At 42.1% G+C, this 20804-nt stretch overlaps 1 protein-coding gene across 3 annotated transcripts in view; it reads right to left on the bottom strand.

Moving 5' to 3' along the window:
* dennd4c (DENN/MADD domain containing 4C) overlaps positions 1 to 20804 on the bottom strand; it is a 127556-nt gene that overhangs the window by 2482 nt on the left and 104270 nt on the right. Inside the window, exons 20-32 of one of the 3 annotated variants that reach the window (XM_056242336.1) lie at positions 20651 to 20800; positions 20406 to 20534; positions 19818 to 19967; positions 18513 to 19621; positions 15284 to 15479; positions 14962 to 15068; positions 14693 to 14868; positions 12954 to 13139; positions 11730 to 11910; positions 11522 to 11632; positions 11132 to 11269; positions 9244 to 9361; positions 8879 to 9032 (exon numbers count right to left, since the gene is read on the bottom strand). In XM_056242336.1, coding sequence (XP_056098311.1) covers positions 8879 to 9032; positions 9244 to 9361; positions 11132 to 11269; positions 11522 to 11632; positions 11730 to 11910; positions 12954 to 13139; positions 14693 to 14868; positions 14962 to 15068; positions 15284 to 15479; positions 18513 to 19621; positions 19818 to 19967; positions 20406 to 20534; positions 20651 to 20800 — 2905 coding nt within the window. The remainder of the gene's footprint in view (positions 1 to 8878; positions 9033 to 9243; positions 9362 to 11131; positions 11270 to 11521; positions 11633 to 11729; positions 11911 to 12953; positions 13140 to 14692; positions 14869 to 14961; positions 15069 to 15283; positions 15480 to 18512; positions 19622 to 19817; positions 19968 to 20405; positions 20535 to 20650; positions 20801 to 20804) is intronic. The other 2 variants (XM_056242333.1, XM_056242335.1) reach the window with 2 other exon arrangements.

Raw genomic sequence — 20804 nt, 5'->3', positions numbered from 1 at the left:
GGGTGATTGGAAGACGTGAAGGATACACTTGATGCATCCTTCAAAATAAGCCAAATGATAATTCTTCAAATTGAGACATCCTTCGATGGAGCTTGATGGCGTGGACAGTTGAGATATACAGGCTTACTATCCTTCCGATAGAGAAGCACCAATTTTTGAGGTCTTGGAGTCTTAACTAACGGGCTGGTGAGTTGAATCAGGTGTGTTTGATAGGGAGACTTCTAAAAAGTGCAGTGCTGGGGGTTACTCCAGGACCAGGATTGGGAACCACTGGTGTAGGGGAATAGATGTGTTAAAAAAGGACAAATAAAGTACGTGTTATTGAAATGAATAGCGTTTTAAAATGCATGTATTAGAAAACTAGGCTACCACTCTTAATGCTCCTATGCAAAGTAATAACCTTTATCATTTTTATTTTATGGGAAGGGTAATAAAATAAATTATATAAATAATAATGCACACCTGTTTTAATGTGTGATCTGTTTTAATAGTCTTGAATACTGCAGTTTATGAAGGTTTTACTGATGTTCTTGCAGTCTCCATGCACTTATGCAGCAAGTATGTACACCACGGTTCAAAAGTTTGGGGTCGGTACGATTTTAAATACTTTTAAAAGAATTCTCTTCTGCTAACCATGGCTGCGCTTATTTGATTAAAAATACAACAAAAATCAGTTATAGTATTAAATATTATTCCAGTGTAAATCAGCTGTTTTCTGTGTGAATATATAGTAAAGTGTAATTTATTCCTGTGATCAAAGCTGAATTTTCAGCATCACCAGTGTCAGTGTCTTCAGTGTCAAATGATCCTTCACAAATCAGTATAATATGAGGATTTGATGCTCAAGAAACATTTATTATTATTATCAATGTTGAAACAGTTGTTGGTCTGTCAGTTGTACAGTTTTTTTTTTTTTTTTGGATTCTTTGATGAATAGGAAGTTCAAAAGACTTTTGTAACATTATAAATGTCTTTACTGTCACTTTCGATCAAATTAATTATTCCTTGATAAATAAAAGTATTGATTTCTTTCCTCCAAAAAATAAAAATAAAATTCTCACTGACCCCAAACTTTTGAACGGTAGTGTATGTATATATATATATATATATATATATATATATATATATATATATATATATATATATATATATATATATATGCGCCTGTATTTTTGTATAATTTTTGTATATGTGTACTTATGTTTGTTTCTTGTATTGGGGATTTTCACTATGGGGAGTAAATGTGTAAATTACCTAGATAAACTCAGTATATTTGGTAGGTTTAAGAAAAACGTACTCGGTTACTAACGTAACCTCGGTTCTCTCTAGAGAGGGAACGAGTACTGCGTAATATCTTACGCTATGGGGAAAACCTCTTTTCCACGAGATATTGAAGCCAAAAATTATCCTTAATTTTGAATTAATGTAAAACGCTGTGCAGCAGCATGCAGACATAGGCAGGACGGCTCGCGCGCCTATTGGCTGCCCTTCTGCAACAGCAGCAGCCTATCGAGAGAGGCGCTGCGTGACACCATATCCAATGGGGGCATTTCGCGCCCATTTCGTCACGTCCCGCCAGAAAGGGCGTGGTCTCGCCCTATAAATATAGCTCGATAAGGCTGGTACACTGGTTTTCATCGCCGAAGCGAACCAGACCTGTGTATGCACGGCAAGATACGCAGTACTCGTTCCCTCTCTAGAGAGAACCGAGGTTACGTTAGTAACCGAGTACGTTCTCTTACAAGAGTATCTCTCGTACTGCGTAATATCTTACGCTATGGGGAACACAATGCAAGACGCCGTGCGTACTGGGATCCGACACCAAAGTCCCAAGGGCAGTAGCCCGGGTCTCATGTAGTGCATAATCACCATAGACTCACAGAGAGTCGGAGAAGAGAGGCTGCAAGCATCATTCCCCATGAAATAGCATCCTACAGGAGCTAGTTATGTTAACAGTGTTTCACACAGACAGGGTGAACGTGTTCAGCCTGAACTGGGTAACAGTACGGGTTATTCAACACCCATGGAGCTGTTTTATCGCTCAGTGAGCGATGCACAAGCAAAACTCAGCATCTGGATCGGTACAACGGGGCAGATAGCACTGAATTCTATACCGACAGAAGCTTGGCTTGTAAGGCGGGAACCTCTAGGTTATAAAACCTTATAAATGTAGACGGCGAGGCCCAGCCCGCGGCCGTACAGATATCTTGCAAGGTAACCCCACTATACCACGCCCACGACGAGGCCACGCCTCTCGTGGAGTGCGCTCTGACACCCAAAGGACACTGCAGGCCCTTAGAAGTGTAAGCCAGTGCTATGGCGTCAACTATCCACCTGGATAGGCTCTGTTTTGATGCGGCCAGTCCCTTGGAGCGTCCGCCAAACAAAACGAAGAGCTGCTCGGTCTGTCTGAAGACAGACGAGCGGGACACATAAGCTCTCAGTGCCCTGACAGGGCAAAGGAGACTCGCATCCTCCTCCTCATCATGAACCGAGAGAGCGCACAGGGAAATAACCTGGGCCCTGAACGGTGTGTTGAGGGATTTGGGCACGTACCCGTGCCTTGGTTAGAGTATGACTTTTGAGTCATTAGGCCCAAACTCCATACATGACGCGCTTACTGAAAGCGCTTGTAAGTCCCCTATGCGCTTCACTGAAGCGAGAGCCAAAAGAAACACCGTTTTGAAAGACAGATGCTTCATGTCTGACAAATGGATTGGCTCGAACGGGGCACCTTTCATGGCTTCCAAAACCGTAGAAAGGTCCTACACCGGGACTGAAGGAGGTCTGGGAGGGTTCAGCCTCCGAGCTCCCTTAAGGAATCGCACGACTAGGTCGTTTTTCCCCAGTGACTGGCCAGACACAGGTTTTGTAAACGTTGCTATGGCCGCCACGTACACTTTGAGCGTGGATGGGGTCCTGCCCTTATCCAGCAGCTCTTGAAGGAAGGAGAGTACTTCTGTGACCCCGCAGTCTACGGGTGAAAAGCCCTGAGCTTGACACCAGGCAGAGAACACAGACCACTTCGAGGAGTAGAGCCGTCTAGTAGACGGGGCTCTCGCCTGCGTGATCTTGTTTAACACTCCCTCCAGGAGGTTAGCGGGTACCCGTTGATGGCGCATGCATGTAGGGACCATAGTTGCGGGCGAGGATGCCAAATCGAGCCCTTGGCCTGAGAGAGGAGGTCTTTCCTCAACGGTATTGGCCACGGGGCAGTGCTGGTCAGCCGCATCAGGACTGGGAACCAAGTCTGGTTTGTCCAGAGCGGAGCCACAAGCAGCACTGGGCATCCGTTTTCCCTGATTCGTTCCAGCACTTGAGGCAGGAGCGAGACGGGGGGAAAAGCATAGAGGGGACAGCGAGGCCAGACGTGGGCCAGCGCGTCCTTGCTCTTGGAGAAATATTTCGGACAGTGAGCGTTTTCGTGGGACGCGAACAGGTCCACCTTCGCTCTGCCGAACGTTTTCCACACACTGTAAACCCTAATGCTCAAAATAATTAATTGGTTTGAGTAGGACAAACTTAAATTAAACAAATTAGTTCAGTCAAATTAACTTTTATGAGTATTTAGCACTTTCTTTTTCTTTCAAGTTCACTGAACTGATATATTTTAAGTAAACTGAACTGTTTCATTGTTTTGAGTTTTATGAAATTATTTATTTTAATTTAGACGAACTTAAGTTTAACTGAAACAGCTGGGATGTCTATTTCCCAGCATGCTTTGGCGATGGCACTCGAAAGGGAGAGTAAATGCTAAAATTAAGTGTAATATAATGTTTTTTTGTGTGTAAGATTAATGTTATGTGTGAGATTTAGTAGTGATTCATGTTTTGTTATGCTAATTTAGAAGAATTTCTGTTAATGTTGGCTTTAGGATAGTTACCATCATGGTGACAAGTGGTGCATGCAGCTTGATTTGAGAGCAAAAACTCCATTTATATTGCTGTGCTCATACAGCAAGTGTTTCTGTATAACATACTATTGCTAATATGTTAGCATTTACTGTGTTAGCAGATTAGCTTTTTAAAGCTAACTAAGTTTATACTAATAAAAGTATTTTTTGAGTTCTGCCAACTTATTTGGGTTTACAGTGTACTTCATAGATTTAAGTTATATTAACTGAATGGAATTAGTACTATTAACTTTATTTACCCAAGTTATCTTAACAATAAGTTATTGAGTTACTTGAACACAAATCAAATATTTTTTTAAGCTTAAATTGTTTGAGTTAATAAACTTAAATGATTTAAGGCAATCGGTTTCCTCAAACGGTTTGAGTTGAACTAACTCATCAGGTTTTACAGTGCAGCAGTTGGATCGTCTTGCGGGTGCAGCGACCATTCCCCTGCTGGGACATTGTTTCTGGACAGTCTGTCTGGTCCCACATTCAGGTGACCAGGCACATGCGCTGCTCTCAGCGAGAGCAGGTTGTGCTGAGCCCAGACCAGAAGGCGTTCCGTTAACCTGTAAAGGTTTCGGGACCTGACGCCGCCCTGGCGATTTATGTGTGCCACCACTGACATGTTGTCCGACCGGACCAGGACGTGGTGACCTTTTATCTGGGGACAGAAGCACCGTAGCGCTTTGTCGACTGCTATCATTTCCAAGCAGTTTATGTGAAGGAGCCTTTCCCGTTCTGATCACAGGCCAGCGAACGGTCTGCCCTTGAGCAGCGCTCCCCATCCCGAGGTGGAGGCGTCCGTAGACACCACCTGCACACTCGAGGCGGTCCCCAGACTCACACCTGACTGACACCAGTCGGTTACTTTCCAAGGTTTCAGAGCTGAAAACGCACTTTAGATTGACCCTGAGGCGAAACAGACCAGCGGTCCGTGCCCAGGGCGGAACTCGCGCTTTCAGCCACATCTGCAGTGGGCGCATGTGAAGCAGGCCCAGCTGGAGCACAGAGGCTGCTGAGGCCATCAGGCCCAGCATTTTCTGAAACCTTTTGAGCGGGACTATAGAGCCGTGGCGGAATGATTTCGCGACGCGCTGAATGTCTAGTCCGCGCTCCGATGACAGGCGTGCTGTCATGGATCGCGAGTCCAGCACTGTACCCAGAAAGAAATTTTCTGACTGGGGGACAGTGAGCTCTTCGCCCGATTGACTGTGAGGCCCAGATTCTCGAGGTGCTCGAGTAATGTGGCCCTGTGTTCTATGAGCTCTGAGTGAGATCGAGCTAGAATCAGCCAATCGTCCAAGTAGTTCAAAACTCGCATGCCCCGGAGTCTCAGGGGTGCGAGAACCGCGTCCATGCACTTCGTGAATGTACGGGGTGCTAGGGACAGGCCGAACGGCAGGACTGTGTATTGATATGCCTGGCCCTCAAAGGCGAATCTCAAGAATCACCTGTGATGGGACGCTATTTGTATCTGGAAATAGGCGTCTTTCAGATCTATTGACATAAACCAGTCCTCTTGGCAAACTTGCGCGAGGATTTTCCTGGTTGTAAGCATTCTGAACTGGTGCTTCACAAGCGCTCTGTTCAGCTGTCGCAGATCTAAAATGGGTCTGAGACCTTCGTAGGCCTTCGTAGATGAGATACTTCGTTTTTCACCGTCGTCTCGACGCGCGCCGTATAACGGCGGGGACGTCGAGCGAACTGTAGCGAATAGCCTCTTTTTATAGTGTTCAGCACCCATTCTGATACCCCAGGAAGCTGTGCCCACACTTTCGCGTGAATAGTTAGGGGTAGAATGAGATCTGGGCTCTGGCCGTGACATAGTGACGGCAAGGGAGCTCCGGCGTGCTGTAACGCAGACACTGTGTTTACAGTGTGTGAGGCGGGGGGCGCGCCGATCGCGGCGGGCAGCCTGGCCGCGCTCAAAACCCTTATAGCAGTTTGCTGAGGGAGAGAGAGCGGGGCGAGCCCCGTGGGGCTTAACATCTCTGTGAGTGAATGTGGGCGCAGGACAGCGGGCACATTTACTGCACTGAAAAACACCGTCGGCCTGAGCTGACTGAATGCGTGTTGGTTTCGTTTTTACAGAACCCGTGGGACATGTGGTGTGTAGTGTTTGTGGGCACTGAGACGTAGGCACATTCACTACATTTAGTGCACAATCGACATGAGGCGATTTTGTTTGTGCGAGCCCTGCATTTTTGCGGGCTGTGTTTGTGTTTAGAAATGATCCCTGGGTTGTGGGCATTTTTATTACACTCATAACACCATCGGCTGTTGTCGGAATACCAGAAAATACACCGTTTATGTGATTTATCTGGGTCGCCGTGGGAACAGCATTTGTGTGCAGGCAAGCGGGCATGGTACTAGCTTGCTTACTGCAAAATACACTGGAACAGTCACATTTTCTGGAACTAAACGAGCAAAAATTTCAGTGGAAGTCTGGCCGCGGCGAGACTGAAACACCATCGATTTCCTAGGAGGCTAGGAAGACTTGTGTTGGTTTCGTTTTACAGAAACCGTGGTAGTGTTTGTGGGCACTGGGTTGTGGGCACATTCACTACATTTAATGCACAATTGACATGCGTCGATTTCATTTGTGCGAGCCCTGTACCGTGGCGGGCTGTGTTTGTGTGTAGAAATGAACACCGGGCTGTGAGCATTCTACAGTATTACACTTATAACACCATCAGCTGTGGCCGGAAAACCAGAAATACAATGATTACATGATTTTTCTGGGTCGCCGTGGAAACGGCCTTTATGTGCAGGCAAGCGGGCCGTGGTACCAGCTTGTTTACTGCAAAATACACTGGAACAGTCGCATTTTCTGGAACTGAACGAGCGAAAAGTTTCGGTAGAAGTCTGGCCGCGGCGAGACTAAATTTTTATCTGCTGCGAGAGCCGGGATCGAACACGGGTCTCTCGCGCGAAGGCTTCGGGTTCCGCCCCTGAGCCACAGGGAGAACTACATTAGCGCAAGCAGATAAGAGAGCGTCATCACAGTTTTGTGTGTGTCGGCGTTTGTATGCAGGTGTGCGTGTTATACAACAGGCTCATTGCTGCAATAATGACATTTCAGCCGCTCAAACTAGGAGCTGAGAAATGTTTGAGAAATGGATATTAGTCCGGCCTCGGCGGGGACTAAAACACACTCTTTTCTCATTTTGCCGGTGACGCACGCCCATGGGGGGCGGGGTAGATTTCTTATAACGTAAAGAAAGCTAGCCGCGGTTTTAGGGCTCGCGGTCTTGATGCTGGCCCGTTTCCCTGACGACTCGCGGACAGAAGGGGGAGGTCCACAGAGCTCGCCCAGTCCTCACTGTCCGACGCCAGGATAGAGCATCAGGTCTCCTCTACAGATGCAGCTATCTCGTCGTCATTAATGGCGGCGCGCGGCGGCGCGCGGCGGCCGGTGTCCGTCAGTGAGCGACTCAAGTGAAGCTGGTGAAGCTGGCAGGCGAACCGGCGAGCTTTCACGGGCTGGAGAAGGCTCGGGGACCCGCTGAGTAGGGCGCTTTTTTACGGCGCGGCACTGCAGCGGGTGGAAGTGCAGTCTCGCTGAAGGATGCCAGGCGAGTCCTCAGAGTCACCGTAGGCAATCGCTCGCAGTGAGGGCAGCCGCCGTCGGCGAGCGCGAGAGCTGCATGATCCTCTCACAGGCAGGAAACACATCACATGGCGGTCCCCGTCGCTGAGTGTGGCTCTGCACGAGCCACAGGAGGATGGCATCTTTACAAAGACGCGGCTCTTTTAGATGATAGAAGTGTGAGTCGTGGGGCGAGCACACACACACACATACACACAGAGTAGAGTAAAGGATATATAGTACGCCAGAAAGCGCAGCAGGTACGGCAGTTGAAGGCGGCGAGGCCAGCGACTCCAGAAGCTCGTCCCGCTGAAAGGCTTGCGTCGACGGCGCGGCTTCTCACTCCGGATCCAGCGATGCGAGAGGCTTCGCTGAAGAGATGAAAATCAGTGTACCAGCCTTATCGAGCTATATTTATAGGGCGAGACCACGCCCTTTCTGGCGGGACGTGACAAAATGGGCGCGAAATGCCCCCATTGGACATGGTGTCACGCAGCGCCTCTCTCGATAGGCTGCTGCAGTTGCAGCAGGGCAGCCAATAGGCGCGCGAGCCGTCCTGCCTATGTCTGCATGCTGCTGCACAGCGTTTTACATTAATTCAAAATTAAGGATAATTTTTGGCTTCAATATCTCGTGGAAAAGAGGTTTTCCCCATAGCGTAAGATATTACGCAGTACGAGAGATACTCTCGTAAGAGAACTACAACTCCCACTATTGGACCACAACTCTCCTACCTGGCTTTCACAGCTGTTGGTAATCATTGTTGATTGTCCTGATGTGTTTGAACACAGTTAAATTGATTGTTACATTTGTTGTCTGTATGCCCTGAGGATGGTCTTTTGACCGAAAGCTTGGTCTATTAAATTTGCTTTAAGGATTTGAGTGTGCGGACAGTTTATTTATTGAATGTGTGATAACCTAAAATAAGTGCTAGTACTGTATACAGTAAAACGTAAGCACAGGTTCATATTCTTGACATTTACTATATTATTTGAATTCATTCTAAACATCAAAAGCTTACATATAAGTACTAAATTTGCTCTTGCAAATATTGTATTTATTTTTACAGTATTTTTCTTGCAACCAAAAAATCTAGCCCATTGGAAGATACATTTTATAAGGAAGTCACATAAATTGCCCTTATAAAGGTAAAACGCCTCTGGAAATCAACTCAATGCAGGACCAGCTCACAGGAAACACTGAATAAGACTATTGAAATGTTAAGCAAGCAAACTCCGGCAGCAGAAGCAACAGAGGTCAGTCAGCCTTGTGCCATGTAGTAAACAATGTGATTGCTAGCAGATTGTGTGTAAATGACCTATCAGTCTGAGCCATGTACAATTTCTTGTCTAATTTAGTCATTAATACAAAATATAGTATGCAGGTCCAACCTCTGGCGTTTAACTTCTGGGTGTTTCTTGATCTCCCTAAGGAGCATGTTGATGGGGCCGTACACATCGTTCGTCTGAATGCTGCGAACAATACTGTTCAGTAGAGTTCGAGTCTCCTGGTGGTCAGTGGGGCTTAGAGTTCCCTTTCTTTGCACTGCACAACAAAGACACTCACATTCAGTGCCATACATGAAGTAGCTTAATGGCAATCCATTCATGAGGTTTCTCTACAATATTTATTACGTTTATTTAGATGTGCACATTAATGTAGTTGATCCTAAAAAAAAAACGTGTCAATGAATATTAACGTGTTAATGCTAATACTGAACAAATAAATCTTCTCAAAGCACCCCTGCTGTACTCACAGAAGGTCCTCCAGAGCTGATAGAGGGGCTCGGTGGGATCCTGATGTAAGTTGACATTGTCCCACAGCAGCTGCACATACACCTGCTTACTGTCCTGAGACAGAGATGTCTGTGGCAGCTACAGGAGGAAAACAGAGAGGAAGCAATTATGGGTTGAAATACACAAAATAACTCAACAAATATGAGGTATATTTTCATAAAGAGCTGAATGAGAAAGATATGATGGCTCATTCTGGGTCCATGTAACGCTTCACAATTCAGTTTTTAGCCCATACAGTGCAAATGTAAACATAAAAAAATTAAACTAAGCGTTCATTTGACTTTTTTTCAGTTACTATATCAACGGATAATTGCCATTTTGTTTCCTTTTTAAAATTTCCTTTTGCTAAATTGTGACTTAAGAAATTATCATTTGCATAAACTAAATCTAACCGATTTTATATTTTTTCCTTTGTCTTGCAATTTGCGCTGTAGGCTGTTCCATTAGCACGGGGGTGGCATGTTGTGTAGAATAACTGTTTAGACTAACTGCGTGGACGATGAGAAGTAGTTTAAACGGCTAACACAGAGGATGACCCTTTTCACACAAAGTGCCATCAGTTTTATTGTTAATAACTGCTAAATTTATGGCAGACTCGGTATGGCCATCGGAAGGAGTGGGCGAAATGAAAAAACAAAACAAAAGTGGCCTGGCTACTAATTTTGCCCACTGCCCCGTATCTAACGTAACGTAACACAGTGGTGTGTTTTGGGATGCTCACAACTTGTGTGCTTTTTCTCGCCGAGTCGGAGAGAACTGCCATGCTAATAGAGCCTCATGAATATGAATATATGATATATGAAACGTGTAACATCTGACCATGCTGTGATACTTTTGCATCTTTTTTAAAGCTTGATGCTGGTCACTATTCACTGCCATGTCTTAAATGTCTCATTTTTTGGTCCGAAAAAGAAAGCACAGCATACTGCATTAGAACAACACCAGGGTGAGTAAATTATGACTTAATTTTTATTTTAGGGTGAACTATCCCAATTTAGCACAGTCATTAACTGTTCATTACACTAGAAGCCGTTCGCCAGTCATATACTGCAAGACTAGTCAAGAGTAGCGGATTCATAATTTGTTTCAGTTTATTATCGAAATATTATTCCAAAATCATTTGGTGCATCAGGCATGCAACAATATAACGTAATAATAAATAGATATAGATATAGCCTAGAAATCTAGACGCACCCTAGCGGCAGCGAAAATTATTTCGCAGCCAGTGTGGTCTAGCAACTCTCCATAGGCTTTTGAGCTGGAAAAACCAAAAACTGGTCGGGCCAATCACATCGTGTATAGAGTCGGCGGGCGGGCTTAACACAATGACGGCACAGTTCATGGCGTTCCGCGTGATTTCCATAGGTGATTTCCCTGCTACTTGAAAACAATGAAGATGCAGCGGTCTTTACAATCGGCTTTGGCCGCGACTCTGGAGGACTTGGAGTTAAGAGAACGTCACTTTAGTCATTCTTAAAAAAGGAAGATGTGTTCGGAGTTTTGCCGACCTGATACGGCAAAAGTTTAATATATCAATTAGCTCCGCTGGTGGAAAAACGCATGGGACTCACTCATCCACAACCGTTCGTTGCTCTGGTTGGTTGTAGCGTTATCCTATTGCGTGCAGAGGGATTTTGAAAGGTACCCGTTTGTCCCGCCCCTCGGATTGAGGCATGTCAATGGAGAGTTCCCAGACCTAACATCTTGATGTAGGTCTGGCATGCCAGGCTAATATAGATAAGCAGGGCCACAGAATTTATTTTTGTATTTGCACTGTGAATTGTGAGGTATTCCACAGACCATTCTGAAGCAGTCAGTAAGTCCTCAATGTGAATGAAGGTCAAGTACCTGTACTCCATTGTTGCAGTGTTCAGAGGTGAGGATGAGTCCAGGCAGAATGCTGGGCAGGTCTAAACGCCGGAAATACCACACCAGGTTCCAGAAGATAATGGGGTGCTGACTGAGGAACTTATGGGTATAGATTACCTGAGAGATAATGGAAATGGAGGAAAGACAACAAGCTGTTATTTGAAGACTTAATTTCTTGCTTTCTGTCTTGTTGGTACACACAACACAACTAGAGACTTACAGAGGGTTCAACAGTGTAAGTTTGCTACGATCTGGGGCTTTTTGCCACAGACTTAAAATGGAAAAGGGAAACATTTTATAATTGTAACATCCATGGGGAACATGTTTACTGAACCATCAAAAGGTTGTTGTAAAGTCATGGTTGAATACCTGATCCCCCTCATTCTCTAACAGCGACTCCAACTCTTTGCGCAGGACCAGTGGACTGAGATACGGCACAGACACCGGTTTTGGGTTGGGCCACTTTTGACCAAAAGTGTCCTTGAACAACAAAATACAGAATTAATCAAACAACTGTAAGCAATAAATATGATTCTTGAAAAACTAAGAATATTAAAACTGGAAGTTGCTCACTCACCGCCACCTCTTGTAGACTGTTGGGCAGGCTTGTGGTGGATATGCCATGATTGGGTTTTTGGATCAAGTCCAGACTCTGCAGTGGGCCTCCCACACTGTTGCTCCGGGTTAAAGTGTTGCGTTTCTCAGCTTGTCTCTCTATGAGACCCAGGGGGTCTGAATGTACCGGTTCTGGTACAAAGCTACAGTGCAAAGCCATAAATCATAATGTGATCAGAAAACACCCCCCCCCAAAAAACACATCATCAGTTAACCAATAACATTACCATTTGACCAACTCATTGGAAAATAAATTCTAAATTCCAGCAAGTTGTATTTAAACAACACATTAATATCTCCAATATATCTTTATGTTAACTAATGAACCAAATAATGTTAAGTAATGGAGCCTTATTGTAAAGTGTTACCAAACAATAATAATAATAATAATGAATCATAACATTTTCAATCAATATCTAAGGCATGTTGTAGTCCAGACTCCAGATTAAAATGTAAAAATGTTTTAGTTTGAAAATAAATGGCATATTAAGTCTTTAAGTTTTTGGTGCTGTGATAAACACCATTGTGAATACAAAAACCTGAATGGCTGTTTAAAACATTTAAATACTGTTCAGAAACGGAAAGTAGCGCAGCTGCTTTGTTTACAGGGTTACCAGTGTAACGGCATTTCTGCTGTTCCATAAGCACCTTCCATAAGAACCATTTGCTGTCAGAGAGTGAATGTGAATTTTCATTCAGCACGTCTTCTCCACTCATTTCTGCATGCTGCACATGTGTATCAGGGGTTGCAGAGTGTGCACATGTCTCTTTGATGCAACACACACAGTGTGGTACATTTTAAACGGTTGATGGACAAGTATTCTTAAAATACATTCTTACATAATTCATAATGAATAATTATTGATGGTATTTTAAAGTGCCCACTATAACAATACCATGCACGTTCATTATCGTGATATATCATATTACCGTATATAAGCATGTCTACTCAACACAAATCTCACTTAGATATGTTTACATGCACTCATGTTCATCAATCGGAATAATTCCAATCCGATAGCAGATTCTGAAAGTTCTGTTCATATGAACCCTAAGCGTTGCATTTAAAGGTAGCAACTAAATTGGCACTTTTGGTTTCAAAATCAAGTTTTCAATATTTACCCATGCACCAACAAACACAAAAAAATTATGGCCCATGTTACATTTCAGGATTGTGTTTACATACATCTTTGGGGTTCCACTTTGACCGCCAGGCATCTCGACAGGACCTTTGCTGTTCTCCGGAGATTCTGGGAAACTCACGAGGTCTGAAGGCTCACTAGGACAACCCTTCACTTCAGAGGAGCTAGAGGTGGCCGGTTGCGTGCTGGAGCTGTGGATACTGTCTCCTGATGTGCTCGTCAAGTAGAAGCTGTAAACCAAAAACATACAGCAGTTAATATTACTTTATATTAATGAAAATAGCACAATGTTTATATGTTATTAAGCACAACTGTCAAACATAAATCGATCCCATAAAATATGTTGATGTACTTATGGTGCCAAACACTGAACATATACAGTGAGATGACGCAATGGTCTAAAAATTATGTAAACTAGGGTTGAGCTAACCTTTTGCTTACTGAACATTATCAGCTGAAAAATGTTGTTTTAGGCTTTTGGCAAAAGAGTAAATATGTCAAAAATATAAACCATTACTGTAATATCAAAATATGTTTGCATTTCCTAGCTGTGAACGCATAATGTGTACTGTAATAAAAATATTAAAAATAATTTTAAAAATATGGTAACACTTTACTTAACGCCTTTATGTATAATGCATTAAAGGTATTCATAATGTATGTTATAATGCATTATATTTTTTTCATAAATAATTGTAAATAAGGTTAAAAATTCAAATATATTCTAGCATTATAATATTTGCACCATTCCCCTGTTACATCTGAAAATGGTGGGTGTCATGTGTTTTAATGCATTATACTTTTTTAAAGGTGTGTTCAATGAATAGATAAGTATTATTATGTATCATAACTGTTATTCATGACATGAGACCATACAATGTATTATAAGGTGCATTGCGAGGCATAATTAATTAATAAAAAAAGTGTTGCCAAAATATTTCTTTATATAAATATATATATATATATTAGAGCTGGGCGATTTTTAATAAAAAACTCGATTTACGATTCGATTCGATTTTTTTTTTTAAATCAAGTAGAATTTCTATAACTCTGTGTTTAACTGATAATTACTCTTTTGTGTGTTAAACACAATCTGCTTAATACAGACAACTTCATTATAAAGAAAAACAACAAATCCAAAAAATATATGATCATAATCTATGACAAAAATGCTATTATAAACTAGATTAGTGGATAATTCAGCAGTAAAATTTAGTCTAGAAAAATCACAAGTGCACAATAATTGTATAAAATCTGAACATTTAGTGAAAAAAACATTTAGTGGGGAACAAATAAGAGCACTAAATCTGGTAAAATGTTACACATTGCTCTTTGTATTGTTGTAAAATACATTCATGAAAACCAAGATAACAAAAAACAAAAAGATCAATTATTATATAGCCTAGTCTACTATAAAATTGAGACATGTTTTAAATGTATAGCACAGCTGTTTAATGAGGCAGCAACATAGATAGGACAGAACAAGAAAGGCTATTAATAATCTTTCATTGCGCAAAAGTATTATGAAAGGCTCCAATACAGTGCGGCACACAGCGCTTATGCGCATCTCGAGCACAGAATGATGCGCTTGAAGCAACATGTACCAACTTGATTTTTAAATCAAATCGATTTTTTTCCCAGCCCTAATATATATATATATATTTGAATATATATATTTTAGTAATTTTTAAATATTTTTCTACATTTAAACACAGTAAAATCAAGTAAAATATTTGCGCTGTATAGTTAAGCATCAAACGGACCTAAATCTTTAATAACTCACCCTGGTGTAGCACGCAAGTCATGGAACTCAACATGGAGCAGAGGGAGAAAAGAGATTTGACAGAAAGGACAGGTGCAGTTGAGATTGGAGTCGTCAGCCGTCCAGCCCACCATGATCTCCTCATCATACACCAGAGCCTCACAAGACCGACATTGAGAGCAGCTGGACATTAGAACCTGCCAAAAAGAAACATGAAGTACAATTGTACTACTTCTGCTAATTTTGAAGTGATCTTGTATTTGAGCATCAGCAGAGGTTGCTGCTCTCACCTCTAAAGCACAATTCTGGTAAATGCTGGAGGTGCTGGCATGATGAGAGGAACTATGTTCAGACCTCTCCGAGTCTGCACCTCTCATTGAGCGACCTGGAGTCAAAGCTGTGGAGAACAAATGCAAAGAGAGAATTGCTTTTCAAATAGAACAACAGGGTGTTCAGACTGTTAACCTTGCAAAAATATAACGTTGTCTTTAAATTAGAAATAAAATGATTGATGATATGAATCTTATTTATGAAGCCTCATGCTGATACATGTTTTTTGGAGTGGACATACAGTCCAGCACGATGTGTGTGTGTACTGTGTATGAGCCTTACGTGTCGACAGCTTTGCACGGCCGGTATCACTGCTATCACTGCTGCTGCCCAGGCTGGTATTGCTGTGCGTGAGCCCATTTGAGGCCAGGCTGGGCATCAGGCCTCTGGGTAAAGTGTTCTCTGTTGCTCCCTCTGCAGATAGCAACTGCTCTTCTAGCCTAGCCGGGAAACTGTCTCGGGGGTGGGAGTTATCCTCCTGAATCACAGACATACAAAATGTAGTACAGACTAAAGGCATGTTTAACATTTACAATGAGGAAACACTTGAAAGCTTAAGATTTTAGCTTTGGTACTAAACACACACACAGGGAGTTTTGATGCAGATGGCTACGTTAAATCCACACATATTGTTTATGAGAGGAACTAGTATTTTAGTCCCCTAAACCAAACTGGGGGCCAAAAGGATTGCTAGGACGTCTGCAGATTTTGATTTTTAACAAATATATTTAGATTATCATTGTATTTTTTTCTACAAAATAGGTCAAAGTTAACTTATATTTATTAAATGTTTAATTATGATTGTTTTCTATTGACGACCCTAGTTTTTTACTGTAAGGGTCCTATTTTAACAATCTAAGCGTATGGTCTAAAGTGCATGGCACAAGTGGACTTCGGGCGTGTCCGAATCCACTTTTGCTAGTTTAACAACGAGAAAAATGGTCGACGTGTCCGGCGCATGGTCTAAAAGGGTTGTCCCTATTCTCTTAATGAGTAATGGGTGTGTTTTGGGCGTAATGTACAATAAACCAATCAGAGTCTCATCTCCCATTCCCTTTAAAAGCCAGTTGCACGGATTCGCTATTTACATGGCGGAATTTGCAAGCAGAAAGACTGAACGCCTCTCCAGAGAGGAAACGGATCTGCTCGTGCACGAGGTTAAAGCGCGCAAGCAGACCATCTACGGGACAAGCCGGATTCCACCATATCTTTATGTTTTGTGTGCTGCTGCGCGTCCTGTGTGTAATAAGCAGAGTGTACGAGTGTTGTCCCCCCGCCTATAGACTCATATTACTAATGCGCCCTTTAAAAATAAAAATAAAATATTGCGCCATTAACTTTAGACCAGGTTTTTGTTGGTCAATGGTCCATTTCAATTGCCTCAAAATAGCAACACACCAACAATGCGTCTGAACACACCTCGTTTTCAGACCAGCACGCCCATGGGCGCACAAATGGGCGCAAATGCATTTTCTATTTAAACAACGTGGCGCAGGACGTGAAAATGATAACTGCGTCGGGCTGAAACTAGCAAAAAACACTTGCGTTGCTTCTGGTGCCACATTGCACCGGGTGTGTATGATAGGGCCCAAAGAAATACAAATAAAATATTTTTTTTAAATAAAATGTTTTTATTATTATATTAAAGGTTTACTCATTCAATACTATAATAGTGAGTAGAAAATATACACTGTATCTTAATGATTTTTTTTGTACAATGACAATATAAAAGACAATTATTTAATTTAGGTAAAAAACATGTCTGTACAATATTCTTTAAAAAAAAAAAAATTCTCACACAGTACAAATTGTTCTTTAAACGTGAAAATATCATTTATATTTATACTAAGGGGCTGAATGCTTGATTCTGATTGGTTGACAAATTTTCCAAGGTATTCAACTATTTTCAAGTAAACACAAAACTAAAGTAGTTCCAGGCAGGTCTTGACTGCATTACAGTTCCATATCACTTCGGCAAATGATTTCAGTTATTTCAAAGGTTCTTACAGTCTATTGCAATATCAAAAGAACCAAAATCCACAAAACACTGACCAAGCAAATTGGTGGGTTTTTTTTGCTAACTGGGAGGTAATTCACACATGCTTAAGCAATCTATCAACAAAAACTGTATTATTCTGCATATCAATGGCTGAGGCCTCCATTGCAAGCTATAAAATGATGTTTTGGAATTAGCAACAGAGGCTTGGGATGAGATGGGTAAAAAAAGAAATTGCCCTACACACAAGCATTTTATGGACATTAATCTGACAAATGTCTCAAAATAAAACATTTGAACAATGTCTTGTGGTGTGGTGATCGCAGTATAAGTGCTATAATTGACTCTGGGCCATTGAAATATTAAAAAAATAATGCACACCCGAAGTGTAACGACCACACCGTTTCTCTTCGTGACCGCATACCATATCAGGTGTGCATTATTTTTCTAATATTCAACGGCCTGTTGTCAATTAATTCTTTACATATAGCTGCCTTTATATTGCTTGACATCAAAACGTTTAAAGGGGTCATGAATTGAGAAATCAAATATTCACCCGATCTTTTCAATATGGGTCACTATATTATAAAAACATACTCTAAGTTTCAGAACTTAAAACTTACTTGTTAGTTCAAAAATAGTTTTTATTGAATCCAAGCTGCCAAAATTACTTGTTCTTCTGCTTTTTGGTTGGATGTTTTTTAGATTACGTAATAAAGATGAATGCATTACCACAAGATTGCCTGCACAGACACAGCTGTCACCAAAACTCTCGATATAACCAATTACGCTGTCTACACTGTGATATCTTTTTTACATTGTGTTTGCACTGTGTTAGTTATGATGAAAGCATTCATGAGAGTGCAGAAATGAAATCAAGTTGCAATAGCAAGACTCATGCTTTCAACATGCAAGACATGACTGTGTTAGGCTACAAAGTTCAGCATTGCAACCTTTTATGCAATGGGAGTAGATCTAAAAATAATGGTATACCGGTAATCACAATTAGTTAATCTTGGAAGCTGTAATAGTAAAAGCATAGTACAAGTTTTTAAAAGAGTTACACATGTATAATGCCCATTTCATATGCAAAGATGTTCCCTAATTATAGCAGTAGACATTTCGGTTGAAGTCTTAAAGGAGACATGCCCCTTTAAATGGAGTGTTTAAATCATAGGCTAATCAGGGGTATAAAATGGTTTTGATGAGAAATTTTTACTAACACGAGTGTACCTTTTTTTTTTTACCTTCCGTCTATCTCTGGCTTTCATTCATAACATCAGTGAACACCCTTTGGAATGTATGTTAAGCAGTCACAATCAAGAATTCAAAAAACAGTATAAGAATGTTACTAAAGCATAAAAGAGGTACTTTGTTCACCTATTTCCTCCTGAGATAAGTTTTTCTGTCTAATGTGGTCGGTATAACTCAGATTTTGATCCGACTGTACCATGATCTCTGATTAAGAAAACCTCTTTTGATTTTCTAACAACTTGTTTTCTTTTGGTCTCTCACCTCATCATCGGAGTAGGAGTAAGCTGAGGCCACTGCATCCCACATCTTACTGGCCACGTTGGCTGCCTGCTTCATGCCGGACTTAAGCATATCTACTTTCGGCCCTACCAGGAGAGTGTCCATCTTGATGCCTGATATGGAGTTGATAACAGATCCCAGTGAGCTGCTCTGTGATGACTTTACAAGAGCGGTCAGCGATGATGACCTTTGACCTGCAGAGCCTGGGGTCTTGGGGGACTTGAATGCAAATGTCTTAGAGCGTGTGACGGCAGGGCTACGTTTTGGCGTTTCAGTTGAACTAGCCACTTTGACCGGACCAATCGGAAGGCTTGATCTTCTTTCTAAAGACTGCTTAACCGCAGGAGAGTCTGGACAGTTAATTGATTCGTGATTTGATCCGTGTTGCAACTCCATGCTAGGAGATCTACCACTAAGAGGTTTACCACTCATGTACATTTCAATTTCATCAGCCAGATTCCTTGACACCAAAAGTGGAAAGGGCTGTGTGGACTCCTGGCTCTGGATGGAGGTTACATCCTCAGTTTCGGAGGCAAAGAGCGACAGAGGATCTGCCCCCACCTCAACATCCTCCCTCTCCACAGCTTTAGAAGAGGAGGAACCAGTGCTAATGGTTCGCCCAAGTCCTTCACTACCCTGGGGTGTTGCTGTGTCTACTGAATCTTCCAGCTCTCTACTTTTCTCCACTTTCTCTTCTGCAGTACTGAATGCTTTGTGCTCCTCCTCCGGCTTATCTTCATGTTCCTCTTCCTGGAGGGCAGGGCTCAGTGTAGCCTCCATCTTAAAATCTTTAAAAGGAGCGATGGTTCCAAAAGGAGGAGGGGTCAGACTGCCAGAGAACACGGCTGCGAGGATTTTTGCATCCGCGCCCATGTGATCAGCGCTGAGCTCCAGACTGCCCTTCTTTTGTAGCATGCCGGCTTTGCTCTCCGCACTGAAACTGCAGCTGCGCTCCATGAAGGCTTTCACCCTCTGCTGCTGTCCAGACTGAGAGACCTGTGAATCTGGGATTGCAGAATCATCCTCCACAGGCAGGGTGACATCTTCACTCTTTTTACGGGGCATGAAGAGCTTACCTGTACAAACACCTGCTGGAGACATGGAAGACAATGAAAGCAATGGTACTTATTTCATGAAGCATTCAATAAATGCTAGATTTTGCTTGTCCAGAAAGAAATATCAGTACTTGGCAAGGCAACAAAAGTTTTGTGTAAAATGAAATGCTGCATCAAAGAACTTGTACCTAGTCATTATTAATCATATCAATATACATTTACAGTCACTAACCAGTTTCTCCCCTGCCTGCAGTGCTGTCAAAGTGGACAGGGATCTCAGTGGACAGTTTAACAATGCTGGCTACACAAGGTGCCATCTCAGCAGGGCTAGGGGGCTGGGTCACAGCTACAACACTGTCCACAGAACTAGCAATATCATCCCCTGTAAAGAGACAAAAGGAGGAAACTATCTTAGATAAATTATCCTGATGTCAATGTACATTACAATAGACAATCTAGTGCTGTAAAAGGAACTGCATTAATGCATGTGATTAAAGATAATTAACAGTACATTTTGAATTCTGTTAATGCATTAATTCAATTTGACATCTACAGTATTTCATTCTGTTTCAGTGATATAATTATCATAGAACCTCAACAAGAATAAAATATCACCCACAAAACAAATTGGTGTCATTTGTATAAACATGAATGACAATGGTATTATAGTACTTCTGTGGCAAGCACAATTTTGTTAAATATTAAGTGCATTAAGTGTAGGACAATTGCATTATTTAATTATTTCAAATTTGCATTAACTTCAGAGAACTTCCTGTGCATTTTAAATAGCTATATAAAGTACAACAATCCAGTGCAGTACCAATTTGGGAGTTTGTTGCTTTGCTATTGCTGGTGTGGCTGGAAGACAGAGGAGCAGAGGTTATAGGTCCATCTGCAAGGTCCTGGGGCAGCTCATCCTTAGATCCATAACCCTGATCAGACTGACCAGCTTATGAAATCATAAACACAAAACATACTCAGTCAACAAAACAATACATGGAAATGTTAATAAAATTATATGTAATTTCACATACATTATATTTGAATCACGCAAGGCAACAATACCTGTACTATAGTGACTGTTAATAGCACCCTCAACTATAAGGCCGTGGGAGAAGAGTATGTGTTCCTCTACAATAGGTTCATTTGAGCTGTCTACACTGCCATGACTCAGTCTGTCTCCATTAGCACCTGCTGCTGTACCTGCTGAAAGCTCTGT

This window comes from Rhinichthys klamathensis, unplaced genomic scaffold, assembly GCF_029890125.1.
Source record: "Rhinichthys klamathensis goyatoka isolate OS25496 unplaced genomic scaffold, OSU_Roscu_1.1 h1tg000722l_1, whole genome shotgun sequence".
NCBI lineage: Eukaryota > Metazoa > Chordata > Actinopteri > Cypriniformes > Leuciscidae > Rhinichthys > Rhinichthys klamathensis.
The sequence above is the reverse complement of the archived record's forward strand: the minus strand, read 5'-3'. Positions and strand labels throughout refer to the sequence as shown.